The sequence below is a fragment of the Channa argus genome, chromosome 14 (genome assembly GCF_033026475.1).
Source record: "Channa argus isolate prfri chromosome 14, Channa argus male v1.0, whole genome shotgun sequence".
Classification (NCBI taxonomy): Eukaryota; Metazoa; Chordata; class Actinopteri; order Anabantiformes; family Channidae; genus Channa; species Channa argus.
In genome coordinates, this window is record NC_090210.1 from 6,758,515 (window position 1) to 6,779,564 (window position 21,050).

Below are 21,050 nucleotides of genomic sequence, written 5' to 3' on the forward strand. Positions count from 1 at the left end.
CAATTTAAAGGAACATACTAATAATAGGTTAGGACAGGACATGGATATGGTGATATGATATTATTAAGACTGTGCTAGTGGACATGAATACTGTGTGTGTTTGTGTTGCTGACAATAAAAGTGTGAATAGTAAACAGTGTAAACATGCAACATTAGGTACATTTAATTATAATTACTGACAACTGCCAATACACTGTACATACATAGCTGTATTTATATAGTGAATTAAAACAGTATCTTACCATACAACATACTGTTTTATCTGTGCATGGCCCCAAGTATCTTTTAACATTTATTTATTTATATAGTGGTATGAGTAAATCAAGGTCACCCCTAATGTAATTTCTTGAATTTAATTCTAATGCTTTTTTACAATCTTACCAATGTTTTCCCTAAGTATGCAGGGTGAACTCCCAGCTCTCTTTAACACACGTGAACATTTTTGTAGCTCAAACACTGTTCGAGAACAATATTAAAATGCAAGAGAACCCATAGGCAAAACGAGACGCCCCTAAAGGTTAATGTTGAAACATATGTGGACGCCCCACTTGCCAATCAAACTTTCGTCGTTTCCAATTGGTCCTCCCTCCGATATTATCATTCCATCTTTTGCTGCTCTGCTCTGTTTTGGCTTTCCGCTGTCCTCATCCGCCGCTCGATGTAGATCCCCGCGAATTGGTAGTCCGATTATTTTCTGTGTTGTTTGTAGGCACACAACAGTGACATTTTGAAGTATTTAAGGAAAACGTCGCATCAATACAAAAACTGTCGAAACCTGCTTCGTTTGCTCACTTCAGTTCAGTTGAAATTGGACACCGCTTATGTCTCAGTATCCAAGTCCTCCCGTGGGCTGTGTTGCGGAGTGATACGCCGTTGGAACCGACAATGTGGAGGCTGTTAAAATGTCTACTTGGAGGATGAAATGGTTACAATTTCGCTAACACTGAGGAAACGGAGTAACACATGAGTTATGTTTCGTGTTAGAGAGGTGTTTTTAGTTTCGTGACGAAGACAACAACGTGTCGACTCGGAGGAGGAGTGGTTCATATTGTCTTTCCTCATCTTCATCAAGCTCAGTCCGGACCGCGGGGAAAGGATCCTATCCCTAACTTTATTTTTCTCTTTACTACAGACGTTTATTTCTCCCTGTTGGATGCAACACTTTTTAATCCAGGTAAATATGCGGATAAATACGCATTCATTACCAGCTTATTCATGTGTAGCTGAAGTTGTCTGTCACATTGGTACCGGAATAATAATCAAGTTTTAAGCGCGTCGTTCAAGTTAGAGCACCTCAGCCGGGAAAGCGGGGTCTTGGATTGTTGTCCCCTCCGGCCTGAGCGAGCTTGCAGTGTTATTACTGCGTATGAGTACCTTGAGTGTCTTGGAAAATACTTCTTTGTTCACTTGAATGAGCTGCAATTTTACAGCATATTAGCATTTTGCCAGACAGAGTTAGCTTCCCCAGGGATTTAACGCTAGCTGTCTGTTGTAACGTTACTGACGTCAGTATGTAGCTTTTCTACAGAGAAATCTTTAGAAGTTACGTTAGTTCAACGCGGACAGACTAATGATATGTTTTATAACAGTCATAGTCGTGACCACAATGTCAATCATTTCCTCTTGTTATCGAGGTTGTAGAACTTCCCTGATGAAGCATAGGTTACTATAAACATATATAAAATACAAAATTGTGCAATGATTAATACATTATAGCTAAAAGTGTAACTTAGGGGTATTCATTTTACCCCCCTGCACCCCCCCCCCCCAAACAAACTTCCAATGCAAGAGGCAACAAAATGCAACTGAAGCCTTATTTCCTACATCATGCACCATTTTAAATGTCAAATTGAACAATCCGTAAAAGACAAAATGTCCTTTTTATTGCTTTTTCGGTTTGACCTCTCAATTGAAACTTTGATGGCTCGAGTCTTTGTGTTCATCCGCGTCTCATTTTCCTGCTCGATGTGAGGGCAGGCAACAGGTTTTTACGTCCTTTTAAACGTCCCGCAGGGATTCAACCTGCCGAGAAACCATGAAAACGCACACTGCTAATTTCAAAAACGCTCCTATTTGACCCCAGGTATGAGATGTATTGCCATTACTGCCTTTAAACCTTTCTCCATATGGGCAGGCCTAAGGTGGGGGTGCTCAGGCCTATGCAACTTTCAGTTGTTAGGAGGGGCTTAACGCTTATTCCCCATTTTGACATCAGCTCAGTGGGGTACAGACATGACCAGATCGTCTTATGTCAGAATATTTTGGTTTGTTCCTGGAGGATTGTGCATTGTTCATTACTTCAAAGTCTTTAGGTGTGTTATTATTAGCAATTATACTGCTATTTACATGGCTTGCTGTTTGACTTACTTGACTTGGTTTAGTGGTTGCATACTTTCATGCCTTTAGAATTAGATCAGACAAACGGTTCATTCTTGTTGTTGCCTTTGTCACGTTGTACCTTGATTATAACCAAGGTAAGTTAAAGAGTTAAAACACTATAAAATAAACATTATACAACAATAGTTTTGAGAGTTTCCCTGGTAAAAGTTTATATAACAATTAGATACATTCAGATAGCACTTTTTATATCTATAAATCTATCTATAAATACTCATTTACTCAATTACTCAAACAAATTGGTATTTTTCTTTTCCCAATGTATTATTTTGGGCATAAAGAAAAATAAATCAATCATGCTCTGAAACTGATACTGAGTTATTCAGTGATATCATCTCAGTGATATCTCACAAATGTACTCATGACCTCTCATGATGCTCATTACTCAGAAAAATCTTCATCACCCCACCTAAATGTTAAAATTTTTACTTAATTGATACTATATGCCTATTGTAGTACCTATTGTTCTAGCATTTGTTTCTTTTTTCACTATGTGCAAATCAATATAATGGATACTAAACAGAAAATATCACAGTCCAGTGAATTAAAGCAGCCCAAACAACAGAGCAAATTTACTGTAGTTTATAAATCCTCAGCCTTGTTGATTGACTTGTGGATCTATTTTTGTGTTCCATTGATTAAAATCCACTTTTAGCAAGTGATAGTGCTTCTTCATTTCTTTTTTAGATAAAGATTTCTATGTTTGGCTTTATATGATCATTTTGAAGCAATAGCGATTGAGGGACCAGAAATTCTGGCACTATGATTGACATTCATAGTAAACTGATTGCTTTGTACCAGCTTTAGTAAATGTTTGAAAGATCCTTGCTTTCAGACTTGCTTATTGGCTATACGTTGACTATACATTGGCTATACATTGGCTATTTATGTGCCATACCATTTTCTGCATATTTTCCAAGAGAGCTGGTAAAGTAGATTGGTTTTTGAGGTAGATAAAGCAGCTTGAACTCAGGCACTGACTAAGGGTCACACATGTTAGTTAGATGTGGACTACCAGAGAAACTCTCATTACTTGGTTTATATTATTATGGTCTCAGGCAAGGATGTGCTACGTAAATGGAAGTTGTAGCATTTGATATAGGCATTAACAATTGTGTTATGTTTTCATAAATTGCCTGAGCATGCATAAAGCTTCCTGTAAAGCTCACAGGCATCTGATGTAGGTTGTGTGCATTATGGTGATCTTGCCAATATGTTTTTTTAATTTATTTTTCTGTAACTTATATTTAATAACCTGAACGCTTTTGACTCATCATCTACTTGAACAATCATCTAGTATGTAGAATTGCAAAGTACACAAATGATGTTGTAAATCTAAATATTTTCTATATTTACTATAACATTTGATTGTGAAATTCTTCTTCTTCTTATTCTCTCATAAATCTGCACTGCTTATATTTGTGTTGGTTATTGTAAATATATAGTGTTAAATTAACAAATTTAGAACCGAAGCCTGTGTGGATTCCTTATGTGGATTTTATTGCAAGGCTTTTTGTGTTGTTCTGTTCATACATCTCAGCAGTTGCAGTGAGCAGATGCTGGTAAATAACATGTTGTCATAGTAAATAGATGCTTTAAATAAAATGATGAAAATAAGATGTGTTTTGTATAAAGCCTATTTTGCTTCATAATTGCTTTAGTTAAATGATAGCATTTCCTTGATTTTTAGTACAATGGTCCAGCCAAGTGGGAAACACAATAAATCAGTCTCTATGTTGTTGAACCGTTTCATCAACCTGTACCAGTAGTTATAACCACAATGCCTTCATAATATTAGAATCAAGGTATTGGTACAGGTGCTGATCCTTAATTCTGGTCATATGTAGCTCTTCTCTTGTGGGCCTTTGCTGGTCAGGATTGTCAACCAACTTTTGAATGGGCAAACTATACTCATATTCTCCCAACCTCTGCTTGTAGTTGCTTGCTGAGTCTGAAAGGGCCAAGTGAACAGCAGCAGAGAATGGCTGCAGTGGAGACAGACAAGGAGCTCAACGACTTGCTGGATTTTAGTGCGGTAAGATCTTTCTGAAGATTGCTTGAACTTGTTGAATATGCATCGTATACAGTTTGGTCTTTGCTTATGGTCTGATAACTTTCAAGTTGTAAAAGTTTCATTGTAAGTCCTGTTGTCAGGTAGGTTGAAATTTGAATAGGCAACGAGGCATTCGTGAATTGGTCAGTCAAGGCTTCAAGCATGGCAATGCAAACAGCGATCAGCCATTTTTTTCACGAGACTGTTATAGATTGCTTTACACCTATTGCAATTGTTGGCTAAATAGGATATTAAACGAGATAAAATAGTTTGAAATGCCAAATAATTAACCTTTGCACTAGTAAATAATATATAACTTAAAGACTTACATGGGCTTGCATGTGTTTGTTTACAGTTTCATTCCTTTGCCTTTTAGATGTTTGAGCCTCCAGTTTCAAATGGTAGGAATCGACCAACTACTCTCGCTAGCAGTCAGTTTGGAGGTCCAGGTAAGGCAAAAACTTTTTATTTATTCTTTTATCTATACCTGTGCGCACTAAGGCTCAGGTAACTGCCTTGGAGCCATTTTAAGAAATAAAATTTTCTGTCCTGCTGTTTCTGATTTCTGTATTTTTTATTTACCTTTTAAATAGAATAAATTGTTCCTATCAATGACATTTTTAGTCTAAAATTTTATTAGAAAGAAAATGTTTCTTTACTTTTCTGTCACCTTAAGTAATACTAGTGCCCCCATTGGTTTGTAATGCTCCATAGTACATCTCCTGACTGTAAATCATACCATTGATGGGTTTCTTCGATTCTCTACCCCATCTTCACTCACTAACTGTGCTTTGAATGTCAATAAAAAAAGAAATTATTGTGAACCACATTTGTGGTAATGAATTACATTTTACAGGTAATTGGAAAAAAAGCTCAGGCCAACTTATTTTATGTTATGTAGATCAAGTGTCAGCTCCTCTTCCTCATCCTTACCTTGCAGGTGTCTCTTTCCTCACCTTCTCAACTGTTGCCATTCGGTCACTTAAAGACAAAGGTAGAGGGTAGGGGATAATGGGAAACTCTCAAATTATCTCTTGTACTTTTAAGTGTGCTCCCTTGTCCTGTAATTTTGCACCCTACTTTTTCTCTTTACACTGTCATTGAAATAACAGAATTTCAGTCAAGATAGTATTTAGAGCAGTTTTATTATAAAATTATAAAGTATAAAAAGGACAAATAAGGAAATACCTTTACACAGCTATTACTGGTATGTGTCACTCCCTTTCTAGCTGAACTATGCACCACTTTCTCTTTCTGCTATCTTCATGGTCAGGCTAAGAGGTGCTCATCTGCACATTCTCACATATCTACTGTCCCTCCAGACAGTAATCAGAGCATCATGGAATACATATAAATATGTAAAGGATACATAACTTGAACACACTATTACAACCCCAATTCAAAAAGTTAAGATGTGTAAACTGTAAATTTAAAAAACAGTCATGGGCCTTTGTTGCCAGATTTTTTGTTTTATGATGTGCCATATGTTTTTAATTGGTGAAAGGTCTGGACTGCAGGCAGGCCAGTTCATCACCCAGACTCTTTTCCTGCGAAGCCATGCTGTTGTAATTGATGCAGTATGTGGTTCATCTGACTACAGAAAACTTCCATTTTGCCTCAGACCATTTTAAATGAGCTTTGGCCCAGAAATAATGGTGGCATTTCTGGATTGTGTTCACATATGGCTTCTTCTTTGCATTATACATTTTTAACTTACATTTGTGGATTGCAGACAGTGATTTCTGAAAGTATTCCTGAGCTCATGCAGTGATGTCCAGTAGAGAATCATGCCTGTTTTCAGGGATTTTTTTTATTTATTTTTTTATTTTTAGGTTTTACACACATACTGCATCCATTTTTGTTTTTAGGTTTTGTCCCAACCTTTTTTGATTTGGGGTTGTAATAGAAAAGCAACAATTTCTTCAACACTACTCCCTCTGATCATATTATGATCTAAAAAACAAAATAGTATATACATCACATATATAACATCAGATCTGTCAATTCACCAGATTCAAAACAAATCATCATATGCTGGAAAGCAATTGTTGTTTTTCTGACATAGACATCCTAACATAAAAGAAGGCTATGACTAACATGTAACATTTTACACAATATCCTCATCATCAAAGGGAGTAATCCACTAAACTGAATCGTTATCAATGTTATCAACTTCATCTCTAGAAAGAAGAACATGCTGTGAAAGAAAACCTTGAATGCCTGTGAAATCGCCTTCTTCCCACAGCTATGGCACACTTTCAGGTCATGCTGGCTGTCTCTGTGTCCTCTATCGTCTGTGGCCACGACCTCGGTCACTTCTGCTCCAGCCAGAGCTTGCTACACTGGCATACATTTTCAGCTGAGATTTCTCCAGCTTCTTTAGGCATTTGTTTTTTCTGTTCAGCGTGTTGTTTGGAAACCTGCTTTTTATGTCAATACAGCTATTTTTTTCACTGCATCAGAATTCTCTGGCTTGATTCTAGACAGAAAGGCATCTTTCAGGTGATTAATTTTCAGTGACATCTTTCCCATTCCCAGACCTCCTTCTGAAGCAACATGACCACTGTGTGCATCACATTCGTCTGTGAGCCAGGAGAAAAATTCAGTGAACTGATGTCTCACCTTATAATAACTAGTGGCCAAATGTCCTTGCATCAGTCTCTCAAGCTCCTGAAATGTTGGTTTGTAGTCCCCTGCCATGTTGCGAAGGTCAACTGCCCATTTATCCACATTTTAATAAGGGTTCTAAGGATTCTTTTAATGGCCTCCTTCATGCCAGCATCAGAAAATGAGCCAAGTGCCCGTAGCCCCTGCCACTTTGATCAGGACAAGTGGGTGGAATTTGGAGAACCTTTGTCCTCCTCCCACTGGCCATGTTTCGTCCCTTATTTCCACAAGACTGTGTCATAATGGATTGAGGTCTGCGGGGTTGAGTGGTATCCGATGTATGTGCAACTTTCCCTTGTCCAATGAGGAAAATAAAAAGTAAAAGTAAACACCTGTTCTCTCACTCCTTGGCTTCAAGCCTTTGTCTTAACAGTGTCAATTGTCTTTACTAAAACCTTTTTTTCGAATTTTACCCACTCATGAAGTTGATTACAACTACCTGGATAAACTTCTTAATGAATGAACAAACTGGTGATGAGAAGCCCCATTCCTCACACTTCTCCTCTGCACCAGACTGACATCCTGACACTTTACACTTTACTTTTATTTACACCAGCTGGTAACATAACTCATGTTGTCAATCTCTCATTTCCCCTGTAGTATCAAGTGTCTTTCGCTGGCACAGAGTGTATATTGCTAACTGACACTAAAGTGATTAGACAATAGCACAATATACAAATTGGTTCAACACTTGTACTATGGCACCAGGCCTCCTCATCTCTAGCTTGAAAGTGTCTTTCGCGGGCACCATTTGTGACCTTCTGCTGGCACTATGGGCAGCTGTAGCTCATTTGGTAAGGCAGTTGACCATGGACCACAGGGTCAGTGGTCAGTGGTTCAATCCCTGCTCCTGGCTACATGTTGAAGTGTCCTTGGGCAAGACACTGAACCCCAAGTTGCTCCTGGTGGGTCAGGTGAGCACCTTGCATGGCAGCCACCACCATCGGTGTGTGAATGGGGGAATGGGAATCAACATTGTAATGCGCTTTGGATAAAAGCGCTATATAAGTGACTATTTACCATTTACCACTAAACTGAAGTGCGGTACAAAACCCGGCGCAACACTTAAGCTAAGATGCGTCCGCCAACATACTGGTTCTAGAAGCTAGCGGGTCTAGACTCATATCTAGTGATAGGCTTTTTCCCCTTGTTGTTGGTGTGCAAAACTCACCGCTTACTTTCCACTAGCTGTTTAGTTGGAATTAGGTCTGTGAGTGGTCTCCCTTATAGGACAGCTTCTCAACCCTCAGGTCTGTCTATGTTGGCCATGTATATTGTCTCCACTGGAGTCCAACCCTCGAACCTGATCCCACTTCTTACACCAAAAGAAAACTTCTGCATTGATACACCAAATTAATGTATGTAACTTTTGTCCTGTGCGAGCAGATCATCTTGCCCTACACAAAACACTTTCATCCTTGAATTTGTGTGTATAGTAGGTCTTTAGCATAGCAATAGAAACGAAACAGGATATTGAAGCAAAGGTATAATGTAAACCAAGCAAGGGCAGGGTAGAGACTAGGGGCTTTATTTCTTCATTTTCCATTCTTTTGAAGGCCACCTACATGTTCTTTTGTCAAGGATAGGTGTGTACTTACAAATGAGACATAGATGCTAGCAATCCAGTGGTTGCTCATGGTATTGTCCTCATGCTTAAAATTATGCTACATCCTAAATCTTTCCCCTAGGTTTCAAATATTCAACCAAATATTAACTGAGATTTTTTACTTGCTAGGTAACTACACTTCAAAGCTAAATAATATCAAAGATCACAAGATAAATAACATTTTGAATTTGGGATTTTGAAAATAATTATATTTTATTAATATACGAAACATAAAATTGACAGTTACTATATAATGTTTTGAAAATTATTTTTTTCAGAATAACTATATTAGGGCAACTTTGGTACAGCTGGTTGAAAGGGGCATCCAATAATTTAAGGCTCTTAAAAAGTATGATGGTAACTGATTTTAGTTTTGAATTAATTACTGAATTTATTACTATGTCATTTGTTTTTGTTTGTTATTTAAGAAGGCTGAAATACCATTGTGTTATAGTTTATAATAATAAGTCAGCATTTTTGTTAAATATTTTTGTCCTTTCAGCTTATCCCGTGAGTCATGTTGCCACAGCAGATCAGTGTCCCATGCTGATTTGGCATAGTTTATGATAAAATCAGACTAGATGAAAAGCAGAAAAAACTTGTTGATTAAATGTATATTTGACACAATAATATAACATCTCTAGCCTGACTTTACACAGTATATTTAACAAGCTAATTGATCAAAATTCTAAAGGGCCTGACTCAAAAATGTGTTTCGCAGCTAAAACATTGACATGACACCAATTAGAGTAAGCCCTTTGGATAATGCCTAATAAGATACACACAGGCAGGAGTTTTATTCCCCACTTTTATTAATCTGAAGGAAGTGAAGCCATTGTAAAATTGTGAATTTAAAGACACTTATTTTGACTGGAAAATAAAATAAATGGTAAATGGTCTGCACTCAAAGTGCTTTACACTGCTTCTCATTCACTCATTCTCACACTCATGCTGATGGGGTAGCTGCTATGCAGCTGGCCAACACTCACCGGGAGCAAGGACACTGCTCAAGGACACTTCAACATGTGACCGGAGAAGCCAAGGATCGAATCAGCAACTGGGGAATTGGTGGATGACTGCTCTACCTTCGTGGTCCACGGACACTTGCAATACACTTGCTTAAAACAACTGGCTGATTTATTTGCAGATTTCTGTTGTTACAGTAAATAGCAGACAGTCCCTTACTTAATGCACCAACAGGTGCAGAGATAGTGCCTGTGTTTTGTTCGTTATTCTTGGTAAAATAGCCTAATTAACAGTGAATTTTTTCCAGTCGCAAGATTTTCAGTCATCTGGACAAAATATTACATTTTCCAGACTTCAAGGATGTATCTGTAAATGTTTGGGGTTCTCTTTTGGTGGAGTCGATGCAGATCATGTTTTAGAGAGTTGCTCATGTTGAGGCAAAATCGTCAGTCTGTTTTAGTTTACGAGTTAGCTTATCGGTGATTTTAAAAAGAGTGTTGTTTTTGTTTTAAATATTCACGTTTTAAAGACATTAATATTTTCTATAGTTGAACAATGCAAATAATTACAGGATTCTCGTTAACATGTGAAGCTTTATGAACTAGTAAACAGGTAGGACAGTGAAAGAGTAGTTCATCTTATCCAGGAAAAACACTTACTTGTGTTTATTTCAGAATTTAAGGATAAGATATTTGCTACTCGTATGTTTGTCCATTAACCACAAAGCTGGAACCAAGAGGCAGGTTATAATCAAAACTGGAAGCAACCACTAGTCTGCTTTAAAATGTAGCTACCAGTACATTTTTAAAGTTTTATCTTGTCTACATTAGACAGTTAATGTATGTATGATTAATATGATGTGTGTGTATATATATATATATATATATATATATATATATGTGTGTGTGTGTGTGTGTGTGTGTGTGTGCGCGTGTGTGTATATGTGTGTGTGTGTGTGTGTGTGTGTGTGTGTATATATATATATATATATATATATATATATATATATATATATATATATATATATATATATATATATATATATATATTTATCATCAACCCATATTTTAATCACAGTAGAATATAACATCAGATGTTGAAACTCAGACATTTTACCATTTCATGGAAAATATTAGCTTTTGTTTTATGATGCACCTAATGCTTTCCATTGGTGAAAGGTCTGGGCTCCAGACAGGCCAGTTCAGCACCCAGACTCTTCTCCTGCAAAGTCATGCTGTTGTAATGGATGCAGTATGTGGTTTAGCATTGTCTTGCTGAAATATGCAAGGTCTTCCCTGAAAGAGCTGTTGTCTGGATGGGAGCATATGATGATGCCTTTCCAGATGTGTAAGCTGCCCATGCCATAGGCACTAATGCAACCCCCATAACATCAGAGATGCAGGCTTTTGAACTGTCCATTAATAACAAACTGGATGGTCTCTTTCCTCTTTAGTCTGCTGAACAGTTTTCCATTTTGCCTCAGACCATTTTAAATGAGCTTTGGCCCAGAGAACACAGCGGCGTTTCTGGATCGTGTTCACATATGGCTTCTTTTTTGCATGAGTGTGTTCACAGAGAGAGATTTCTGGAAGTTTCCCTGAGCACATGCAGCGATGCCCAGTAGACAATCATGCCTGTTTTTAATACAGTGCAGCCTGATGGCCCGAGATCACACTCATCAAGTTTGACCTTCAGCCTTGACCATTGCAAACAGAGATTCCTCCTGATTCTCAGAATTGTTTGCTGACGTTATATACTGTAGATGGTGGAATCTTTAAGTCTGGGCAATTTTACGTCTAGGAACATTTTTCTGAATTTGTCGCACCATTTTTAGATGTGGTTTGTCTCAGATTGGTGAACCTCTGCGTCTCTGAAATGCTCCTTTTATACTGAGTCATGTTCTTGACCTGTTGCCAATTAACCTAATTAGTTGTGTAATGCTCCTCCATTTGTTTTTTTATTTGCAGCTATTACTTTTCCAGCCTTTTGTTGCCCTGTTCTGATTTGTTACTGCCATTAAAATTAGCTTTTTCTTCCATGAAATAGTAAAATGTCTCAGTTTCAACATCTGATATGGTTTTATTTTGTATTGTGGATAAAATAATGGTTGATGAGTTTTGAAAATCATTGCATTCTGTTTTGATTTAAATTTTACACATTGTCTCAACTTATCTGTATTCTATACAGATATACATATATATTCTATACAGATATACATATATATTCTGTACAGATATACATATTCTATACATCGGATGCCCTTCCTGACCCAACCCTCCCCAATTTTTACCGGGCTTGGGACCAGCACTGCGGGGCTGGGAATGGGGGTGGGCTGTTGAGGGTTCATTGTCTTTCCCAGGGACACTTTGATATGTGGTCTGGGAGAGCAGGGCGCGAACCTCTGAGCTTATGGTTGGTAGGTGGCCACTCTACTGAGCCACTGCCGCCCCATTTTTTTATATTAAGTCATCACGTGGTATTATTGTTATTGTTGTGGCTGATTGGTTTGTATTTGTATATTTGGCAAATCCTGAGGTTCCATGCTGTAGAAAGAGGTGATAGTACCTGTGCGTCTGTTTTCCTAGTTGCTTAAATGTCTTCTCTCACGTGATTAGCTTAAAACACAGACTAAGTCAAACTTAATTTAAATTGTTTGAAGCAGCTGCCACATGTTTTCTTTGTAGAGTCAGTTAGATGCCTTTTTATTGGAATGGTTAGAGATCTGTATATGTGGAGGTTTAACATGTGTGGCTTTTGGGAACCTTCCTGCTATATGCCTTTTTAATCCCTTTCACTAGTCAGTTAAAGTAATTTTCAGTGCACTTTCATTTTTTGGTCACTAGAAACCGAAAATCCACAAATGTATTTTTAAACTTTGGGTTTGGGTTGAAATGCAGAAGGGGAGGACTTTCAGATTTGCATAAAATGTTTCATTTTTTTAACACAGATGTGTAAGTGAATCACATAAACAAAAGGATATTAAAGTAGTGTTGTTTAAATTGCTGCAAAAGTGGGTTAGGGCGCAAACTGTTGTATTTGAGAAGTCTTCGGTTAGTCAAAGGTTAATAAAGCTAGGCCCGTGTTATTGTACATTGTTCAGAATTTCATTAACAGTGTTCCATCTCATGAGATTTGATCTGACATCATGCTTTGTGTCTGTGTGAGTCACTTTGCCAAGGGAAGGAAGGTGTTTAGACAAAAAGGCACACTCAGTTATATATGCCTGGGGCAGTGTTCCTGTAAAAACGAAGACATGTCTGCAAGTTTGGTCAATGTATGTGCCGGAGATTTGCTCATGAAGCCGATGACTCAGGCTGGTTGTCTGTTTCCAGTATTTCTTTCTGTGTAATTATAGACTAGCCATGCTTAAAGGGGCGTTGCATGCAGGGAGGAAAAGTGCATTGGGGTTCACCAGAGAATTTATCTGATGTTACTCACCCTTTTCTTAATGTTCTCTTTCCAGTCTTTGTAGTCTGTCTGACTACTGATGTACTCATGGTTTTCTCATAGGTTTAATCTTTTTAAGGAAACTGTAACATCAGTTTTGTTCTGTAAAAATTAAAGATTTTGTTGTTTCATATAAATAATACAAAATACAGATTTATTGTTTAAAATTTAATTTTTATTTCATACTTTAATACACATATCATTTCTAAATAATGTTTGAGTGTGATCTATAGTATCTCGACACTGTGACTCTAACAACAAATTGTGAACTGTACACACAGAAAGCAAAAAAGAGAATACTTGTGGATAAGATGGAGTAATGTTGTGACAGAGAAAACACATCACCAAACTGAAAAGGCTTCAGAGCAAAACTGTAACGAGCAAATAATTAGTCAGATTCAACAAAAAGCATGCTGGGGATAATGACCAAGGGGGGAACAACCCCAGTTTTGACAAAACCTTAAGCTCTTACTAGAAAAATTTTTAAAAACCTGCTCAGTTTTGTTCATCATCATATCAGTTAATTGCCATGTCAGTCAAAAACATATAGTTTATCTTTAATGCTTTTAGGATTGTTTTTAAATCTTTGTCATTTGTCCCATGTACCTTAAATATTTATCTTAAAATTTCTTATTTATCTTAAAATTTATCTTTATATGCATTTTCCCATTATTTCCTCAAAACTGAGTTTCCCATTGTTAACATCTGTTAACCCAAAATCACCTGCCTAGCAAAAGGTATCCAGGGTAGTTGAGTAAATATTATGTATACACTGCTATTTTTGGAATGGGTGGTGACAGTTCACATTTGTTTTTCTAGTGCCTTACAGTGCTCCCAAAGAAGGGGGGAAATAATACTTGTTTCTGTTTCACTAATTAGCTGCATAATTATGATGTGCTATGTGTTTCTAAATACATGGTAGTAATGCAGGTGTGTGGCCAGTAAAATGTTGCCTTTTTGTTTATAGTAGTGCCTAAAATCTAAGGCATTCTTGTCTGTAAGCTTAGATATTTATTTTTTAGAGAATACTAATTGTAAATTGGTCATTTAAACTTACAATGTAATTAGTATTAGTAGTCTGGTTAGTTTACTTGTCAAAGTCCTTCTAATTCTGAAATGTGTAATGTAGTCACAAACACAAAACACTGAGTAGATGACTTTTAATGTCTAGAGTTTGGAAACTGGTGACTTACAGTGGACATGAATGGTTCATGTGTTTTACTTAACATCTTTGTTTGATGCATGGAGTGACAGTCAGCTATAGACAGGGGACAACACATTGTCTCCTTCATCTCTTATTCTACTGGCGTCGTGTGTATAGATCACAGTTGTCACTGCAATCTAGCAGCTCTCAGCGCTGTGGACCCATCACTCTGTTCTGCTGCTGATCTTGTCATGATTCTAGCCCGCCTGTACCCCCCAGCCCCTCTCCCTTCTCCGCTTTTTAATTAGACAACAAAACAAAAATATGAATATTCATAGAGCTAAGCTTCATTAATATGCACAATTATGCAAATCAGTGTGCAATTAAGCTTCAGCTTTCCCCCAGAGATGCTGAATTGCAGTATGAGAGGAGATTGAGAGAACGGGGATGGGCAGGAATTTCTGCTTCACCAATCTTTAAAATCACTGCTTTCAAACACAATGCCTTTCTAAAAGCTGTCCAGTGACCAGGGATAACGTGAGTCAGCTATGTAAGATTGAGACCATAAGTCCGTTTTACAGTGACCTAATATGAGAGAATAGATAGGCACTGAATGACTGTTGCCATGGAAAATGTAAAGGAGTAGAGTAGAGAATGAAGAATGTTGAGGATGATTCTGGGAGCCTCATACTGGGTGTTAATTATTCAAAATTCCTACAGCTCTTATCCACACTATGTGACAGCGTTGTCACTATGCTGTCTGTGTGAGCTACGAAGTGAAGCTCTTCGATGGAGGTTACTTTAACCAGCCTGGAAAACCTGTATCAAAGCAGGTCATTATTTTCTGAGGTTAAAATTAGTTTTCCAAACCATGAATCCCTGTTAAAAGTGTGTCTGCCTTTCTAGAAGTTTATTGACCTAACCCAGTTCTTTGTCTTCTAGGTATAGATGAGAGGAGTGGTTCCAGTCCCTGGGGGCCAGGAGAGCAGAACAGTCCACCATTCACTCAGGGAAGGGTATGGTTTACCCTCACTTACTTCACTGAACTTGGCCATGTAAATGTTGTGCTACTTAGCTTAAGTGAAACACTGATCTGATCATGTAATTTATACCTTCTTCACACACAAACACAAATGTTTGTGACATGTAATGAAGTTAATGAATAATTGTAATTGTATACCTGTAATGAATACTTTATAATTGATAAATACGAATGTATTTATCAAATACGAATGTATTTATCAATACATTCGAATGTAATGTATTTACTAGAGACAATTGTTTTTTGTTTTTTTTAACCTTAGCAATTATATATTCCCACCGAAGTATAAAAGCTGGTTCTAAAAGATGTTATCTTTTGCACTGTTTTGAACTGCCTAAATTAAATCTTACAGCAATTTAAAGATGATAACATATAATCTGTACTGCTCAAATTACCAGATTTTCAGCCTTAACATTAGTACTAACAAAGCCAGATTATTCAATTTTCTTGAAAGAAAGCCATCAGAGTTAAGTTGGTAAGATTAGACATTGTGGTTGACCTATTACCACATTTGAGCTACTATACCTTTATTATTATTATTATTATTATTATTATTATTATTATTATTATTATTATTATTATTATTATTATTATTTATTTTATGCCTCATAAAAGCTGGTTCAACAAGTTAAACAGTGGATCTGAACAGAAGGATTTATCCTACTTAAAGTAAGTGCAATATGTACATAAGAGTGACAAGCTGCTAATTTATAATATAATTGCTCCCAGACATCTCATATTATAGTACAATATTCCAATACAGCAGAGAATTTCTTTGGTAATAACCCATACACATTTATGAGCTAACTACAAACCAACATTGTGTTTATAAAGTAACGTTTTAGTTACTTTAAATAATTCATTAGCCAATTTTCTGTTCAAATTCCTGCAGAACCTTTATAAAACTGGCAAAAGAAAATGCAAATAAACAATGTATGTGTTTCAGTGCATTACCAGTATTTTCAGCGTGATTTTGAGTGAGTTAGAGATCTTGTAATTTGTTATGAAGGTGGAAAAATACTTTTGGATAATCTTAAGGCTAGGGCGATGGTGGACTACCACAGTCTAGATAAATAAGTGGAATCACTGCCAGAACTGTTAGGTGAGTATTCTGATTTGGGTGCTTTATAAAACAGTCGTTGGTAGGACTAATTATCTGTTCTATATCCATAAGTCATTGCATCAGAGGGCACAACACCATGACCGTTTACCAATTAGCCACAACTTTTTATAACTAGCATGGGCCCTCAAACTTGTCTGTGGCTACACAAGTTTCATGCCAATCTCCGCCAGCATTACAATTCTCAGCAATCTATGCTACGGATGCTCTTCTGTGGTATAGGACTAGACAGATTATACCAGTAGTTTCAATTCTGGTCCTTTGCAATTGCTACAATTGCACTAAGGTTCATGTTATTCCACAGTTTTACAATAGTAAGCAGCAGTAGGAATGTATATTATAGTGAGTTTTGGTTTCAGGGAGCAGCTTTGGTTAAATGGGTATCTTCCAGCTTATGAATGGCTGGATCAGGTTTGTTCAATGAATCAGCAACAGGTAGTGAAGAAAATCAGTGAGGGCAAGGATCCTTCAGTTGCTAATTACTGGTTGTCCTTACTTGCAGCACTTTTGCTACATATGATGAATACCCCACAAGACCTTTTATTTTGGAGTTGCTCTGACCCAGTCAACAGCCATCACAGGGCCAAAGTCACTCAGATTGTTAGACTTAGGGATGTCCCAATACCATTTTTTCCCAGACTGAGTACAAATAATTCCAGTTGAGTACATGCTGATACTGTGTACCAATATGAGTTGTAAACTGTTATGCTTCTATATGAGTTGTTGACAGTAAAATTCTTATAAATCCTCAAATTAAATTTGTATTTATCCTCTGCACAGTTAGGCTGATGAGAGACATTGGGAGCTAGTCCAAATAGCAGTGGGGACACAACTGAAGGTTTTCAGAGAATAGACAATTCACACTTAAACACTGTTCCAACCATTTGTCACAGATTTCCAGTCTCTGACAGTCTGGAAGGAGCACAGAACTGATGGCTCTATGCTCTAAGGTAGACAAACCCACAAATCCTGTGAGAACACAAAAAAATTTGTGTGTTCCTCTTCCAAAACAAATGTGCAACCGAGATGTCAAGTTTTGCCTAAAAAAAGAAAAGGAAAAAAGATGAACACAGATTTGAAGTGAGATTTGGGAAGGAGAGGCTTGGACAACAAGGACTGTAAAGTCTCCAGAGGAATATGGAGGAAAAATACCTTTCTAAAATAAAGCAAACCTCAGGTACAGGTGCAGTTTCTGTAACTCTCTCTTGGTTATCACCAGTGTCAGTTGCAAATATTTGACATGTTTAAAATAATCTTAAGAAACATGAGTTTAACTGTGTGACTGCAACTGGAGGTTAATACTGTAGCATTCCTCTTTACTTTTGTCGTTCGATATCTTAAAACTGCTTTAAACCGCAGACATTTTTACTCCTTCACCAACCTCCGGAGGTTGACGTGGTATTGGGTGAGGTATCGCAGAAGTTTTGAGTATGAATACACAAGGCCAGTTTTGGACCCAATACTCAATACTAGTATTTTTAATTTTATTGTAGTAGTGTATGTTTGATGAAGAGAAAAAAACTTGTTTACTACTGAATAATGTGGCACAATGTAAAATGTAATGTAAAATAATCTGCTTTAGGAAAAGGTTCAGGCAGCCTCTTTCAACAGTGGCAATGTTTGGTCTTTGGTCTTGGATACACCTTTCAGTTATGTTTAAATCAGAAACAGCATTAACTATTGCTAAACAAATGTAAGGCTAGTCCTTTAATATTTTCTAAAGTTTGTTAACAACACAAATAATTTGCCACATTCACACAGTATATTTGACTGGAAGCTGCAGCTCATATCTAAAACTTGTTAAAGCATTGATGATTTTAACCAATTTGTTGTGTGGGGACACAGATAAAATCAATGTTTGGGAAACACTGTAGACTGTCACATTTATTTTTTGCTTGCCCAATAAGGCAACTGCATGATGCATTCCACTTGTCTTATTATAGAGTTTACTTGCCCTGGGCAAGTGTTAATGTCTAGCCCTGTGTATTATTATAATATTGTATGTATATTATTATACATTATTTAAAGGCCCTTTACTCTCATTGATGTCATGTCAGGGTTTTAGGATGCAAAACACATAATTGGTGAGTCAGGCCCTCCAGTATTTGGATCATTTAGCTTGCTAAATACCAGGTGTTAAATCAGAATACAGATGTTATATTAATGTGGCTGACACTTTTAATGAGCATGTTATTTTTTTCTGCTGTTCATCTCATTCTCTGGTTTTATCATGACCTGTAATTAGTATTTATATTCCACGACTATACTGTAGTATTTCTGCATACTCAATCAGCAAAAAATAGAGGATCACATTTAATCCTCTAGTTATTTTTACCTATTTAAGTTATTTTAACTTGTAATACAGAGCTCACTTCTCAAGAAAAATGTATTCAAAGCTAAAATACCTTTGAGTTTTAATATTTATTTCTGACCAAGTTAAAAATGTTTTTTTTTATTAATTTCAAACATGGATATTATATATTAGTATTACCTCTCAATTTTATGTTTGGTATGTTAATAAGATATGATTGACTTTTCAAAACCCTGATTATTAATAATCTTTTAATCGGCCTAGATTTTCTGTTTTGGAAAAGTAAATCTAGCTATCGGGCAAGTAAAGCATCTCATTTCCTTGCCCAAAGTTCAAGTAGTGTAAAAAGCGTGATGTCAAGCCCTGCTAAACTAGTGATACTACAGTTACCCCGTACATACTAGTGCTGAGTTATTCCATATTCACATTTTCCTTCAAAACAGAGCATTTTTAGACCTGCCTAAAATATTAGTTTGGCAGCTGTTTCTCCTATCTGTTTTAAAAAGATTTTTTAAAATGGTTGTTATTTATTTCTATGAAAATATTGTTTTATCTCTTATGCCTCTGATGTCATTTTCTCAGGGTTACGGAGAAGAAGGCCTTTACAGCGAGCAAGAGGGTATGGCGTCAGCTCCCATATTTGGATCAGGCATTGTTGGTAAGATTAAATTGAGCCAAGTTGTTGATGCATAGATGTCACAGCTTGCACATATTCTTTTTAAAAACCTAAGACAATCTGGGAATTTTAAAGCCAGTGTTTCTTATATAGGACTTTTTGAAATTGACTGTATGACTGAGCTAAAACAATGAGCTGTTTGCAAGAGTAAGCCATTTACAGGTTAGACAGTAATGCACCACTCCAGGGCAAACCATATTTATGGTTCGGTGACGATGGATGAAGGGAGTGGGGTAATCAGGGAGGATGTGGAGGAGGGGTTTGTTTGGTGCGGAGGGGGTTGGGGACGTGTAAAGGGCACCCATGCACAAACAAGGCTCTCCCCTGGGATTGCGATGGCCTATAGACCCCTTCTTTTTAACTGTCAAGGGAGGGAACAGAGGTTCGGCACAATTGCCCCTAAACCACTTATAATGGACCAATTTTTTGTTGTTTTTGCTGTCCATGGTCATAAATACCACATATATATATATATATATATATATATATATATATATATATACACACACACACACACACACACACACACACACACACACACACACACACACACACAACCAAAGACAGATGGAAGTCACCCAGATAGAGAAAGGGGAATGGCCAAATTGTAGTTTGATATGACATAAAGGCCTATTTTTTATGATTATAACCTGGTTTTATATTACTTTTTATTAACAGGGAAGGCTGAGCGAGGACCCTACTCATCATTTGCAACACAGGTAAATTGCTACGTACTGGGAATACATTAATAAATTAATTAGAATGGCAGGGATTCTCTGAAAGTTTCTATACTTTTCTCTTCATTCTTTTTTTGACAAATAGTCTTATTGTTTTGCTAGTTTTACTTTACTTGTATAAGTACCTATTTGAGGCCTCAAGATGGCAACCATTAGTCACATTTTTCAACTATTTTGGGAGACAATGCAAGTAAATTTTCTACGTATGTGTACCAAATATGCCACCATGCCCCTATTTTAGTGTCATATCAAGTGACGTATTAGAAGGGAGTGAGAGTTGTAGTGTGTGTGTAAGTGAGTTAGAGTGGTGGAGAGTTAATGCAGTGTTAAAAATCTCAAACTTTAGGTCAGAATCATTGTTGCTAATAAAAGCTGACTGAGAGACACTGGGTAGACACTTTCCAAATAGCAGTGGGGACATACCTTGAAGACTAACTAAGAATTTCAAAGAGTGGGCACTTCACACTTAAATACTGTTTTCACCAACTGCCACAGATTTTTAAATCTCTGACAGGAAGGAGGTAAACAACCCCACAAATCCTGGAAGATTTCAGAAATGATTGTGCTTTTCAGCCAAAACAAACATGGTGCCTACCAGCGTTTCATAAACAATGCAAATTTTGCTGAAAAAAAAAAGACAAAAATTGAGATGAGAGTTATGATGCAGAGTCATGGACAACATTGACTATAGAGTCTACACCAGCTAAAGCTGTAGTTAGTGATTACAGGTCAAAATGAAACTTGCTGTTGTCGGGTGTCTGCTCTTTGCAAGGATTTGAGGAAGCTGACTTTGATTCTGCTCTTTTAACCCTTTATGGGTCATGGAGCCATAAAGGATTAGTAACTTACGCAGACTTTATAGACTTCACCGCAATGTCTATCGA

At 36.9% G+C, this 21,050-nt stretch overlaps 1 protein-coding gene across 5 annotated transcripts in view; it reads left to right on the forward strand.

The window, feature by feature from the left end:
* Window positions 1-724: 724 nt before the first annotated feature.
* The window catches only part of tcf3a (transcription factor 3a), a 31,868-nt gene continuing 11,542 nt past the window's right edge, over window positions 725-21,050 (forward strand). The window contains exons 1-6 of one of the 5 annotated variants that reach the window (XM_067528716.1): window positions 725-1,174; window positions 4,336-4,432; window positions 4,827-4,899; window positions 15,223-15,296; window positions 19,336-19,411; window positions 20,108-20,148. In XM_067528716.1, coding sequence (XP_067384817.1) covers window positions 4,379-4,432; window positions 4,827-4,899; window positions 15,223-15,296; window positions 19,336-19,411; window positions 20,108-20,148 — 318 coding nt within the window. In that variant the 5' untranslated portion in view covers window positions 725-1,174; window positions 4,336-4,378. The remainder of the gene's footprint in view (window positions 1,175-4,335; window positions 4,433-4,826; window positions 4,900-15,222; window positions 15,297-19,335; window positions 19,412-20,107; window positions 20,149-21,050) is intronic. The other 4 variants (XM_067528713.1, XM_067528717.1, XM_067528715.1 and 1 more) reach the window with 4 other exon arrangements.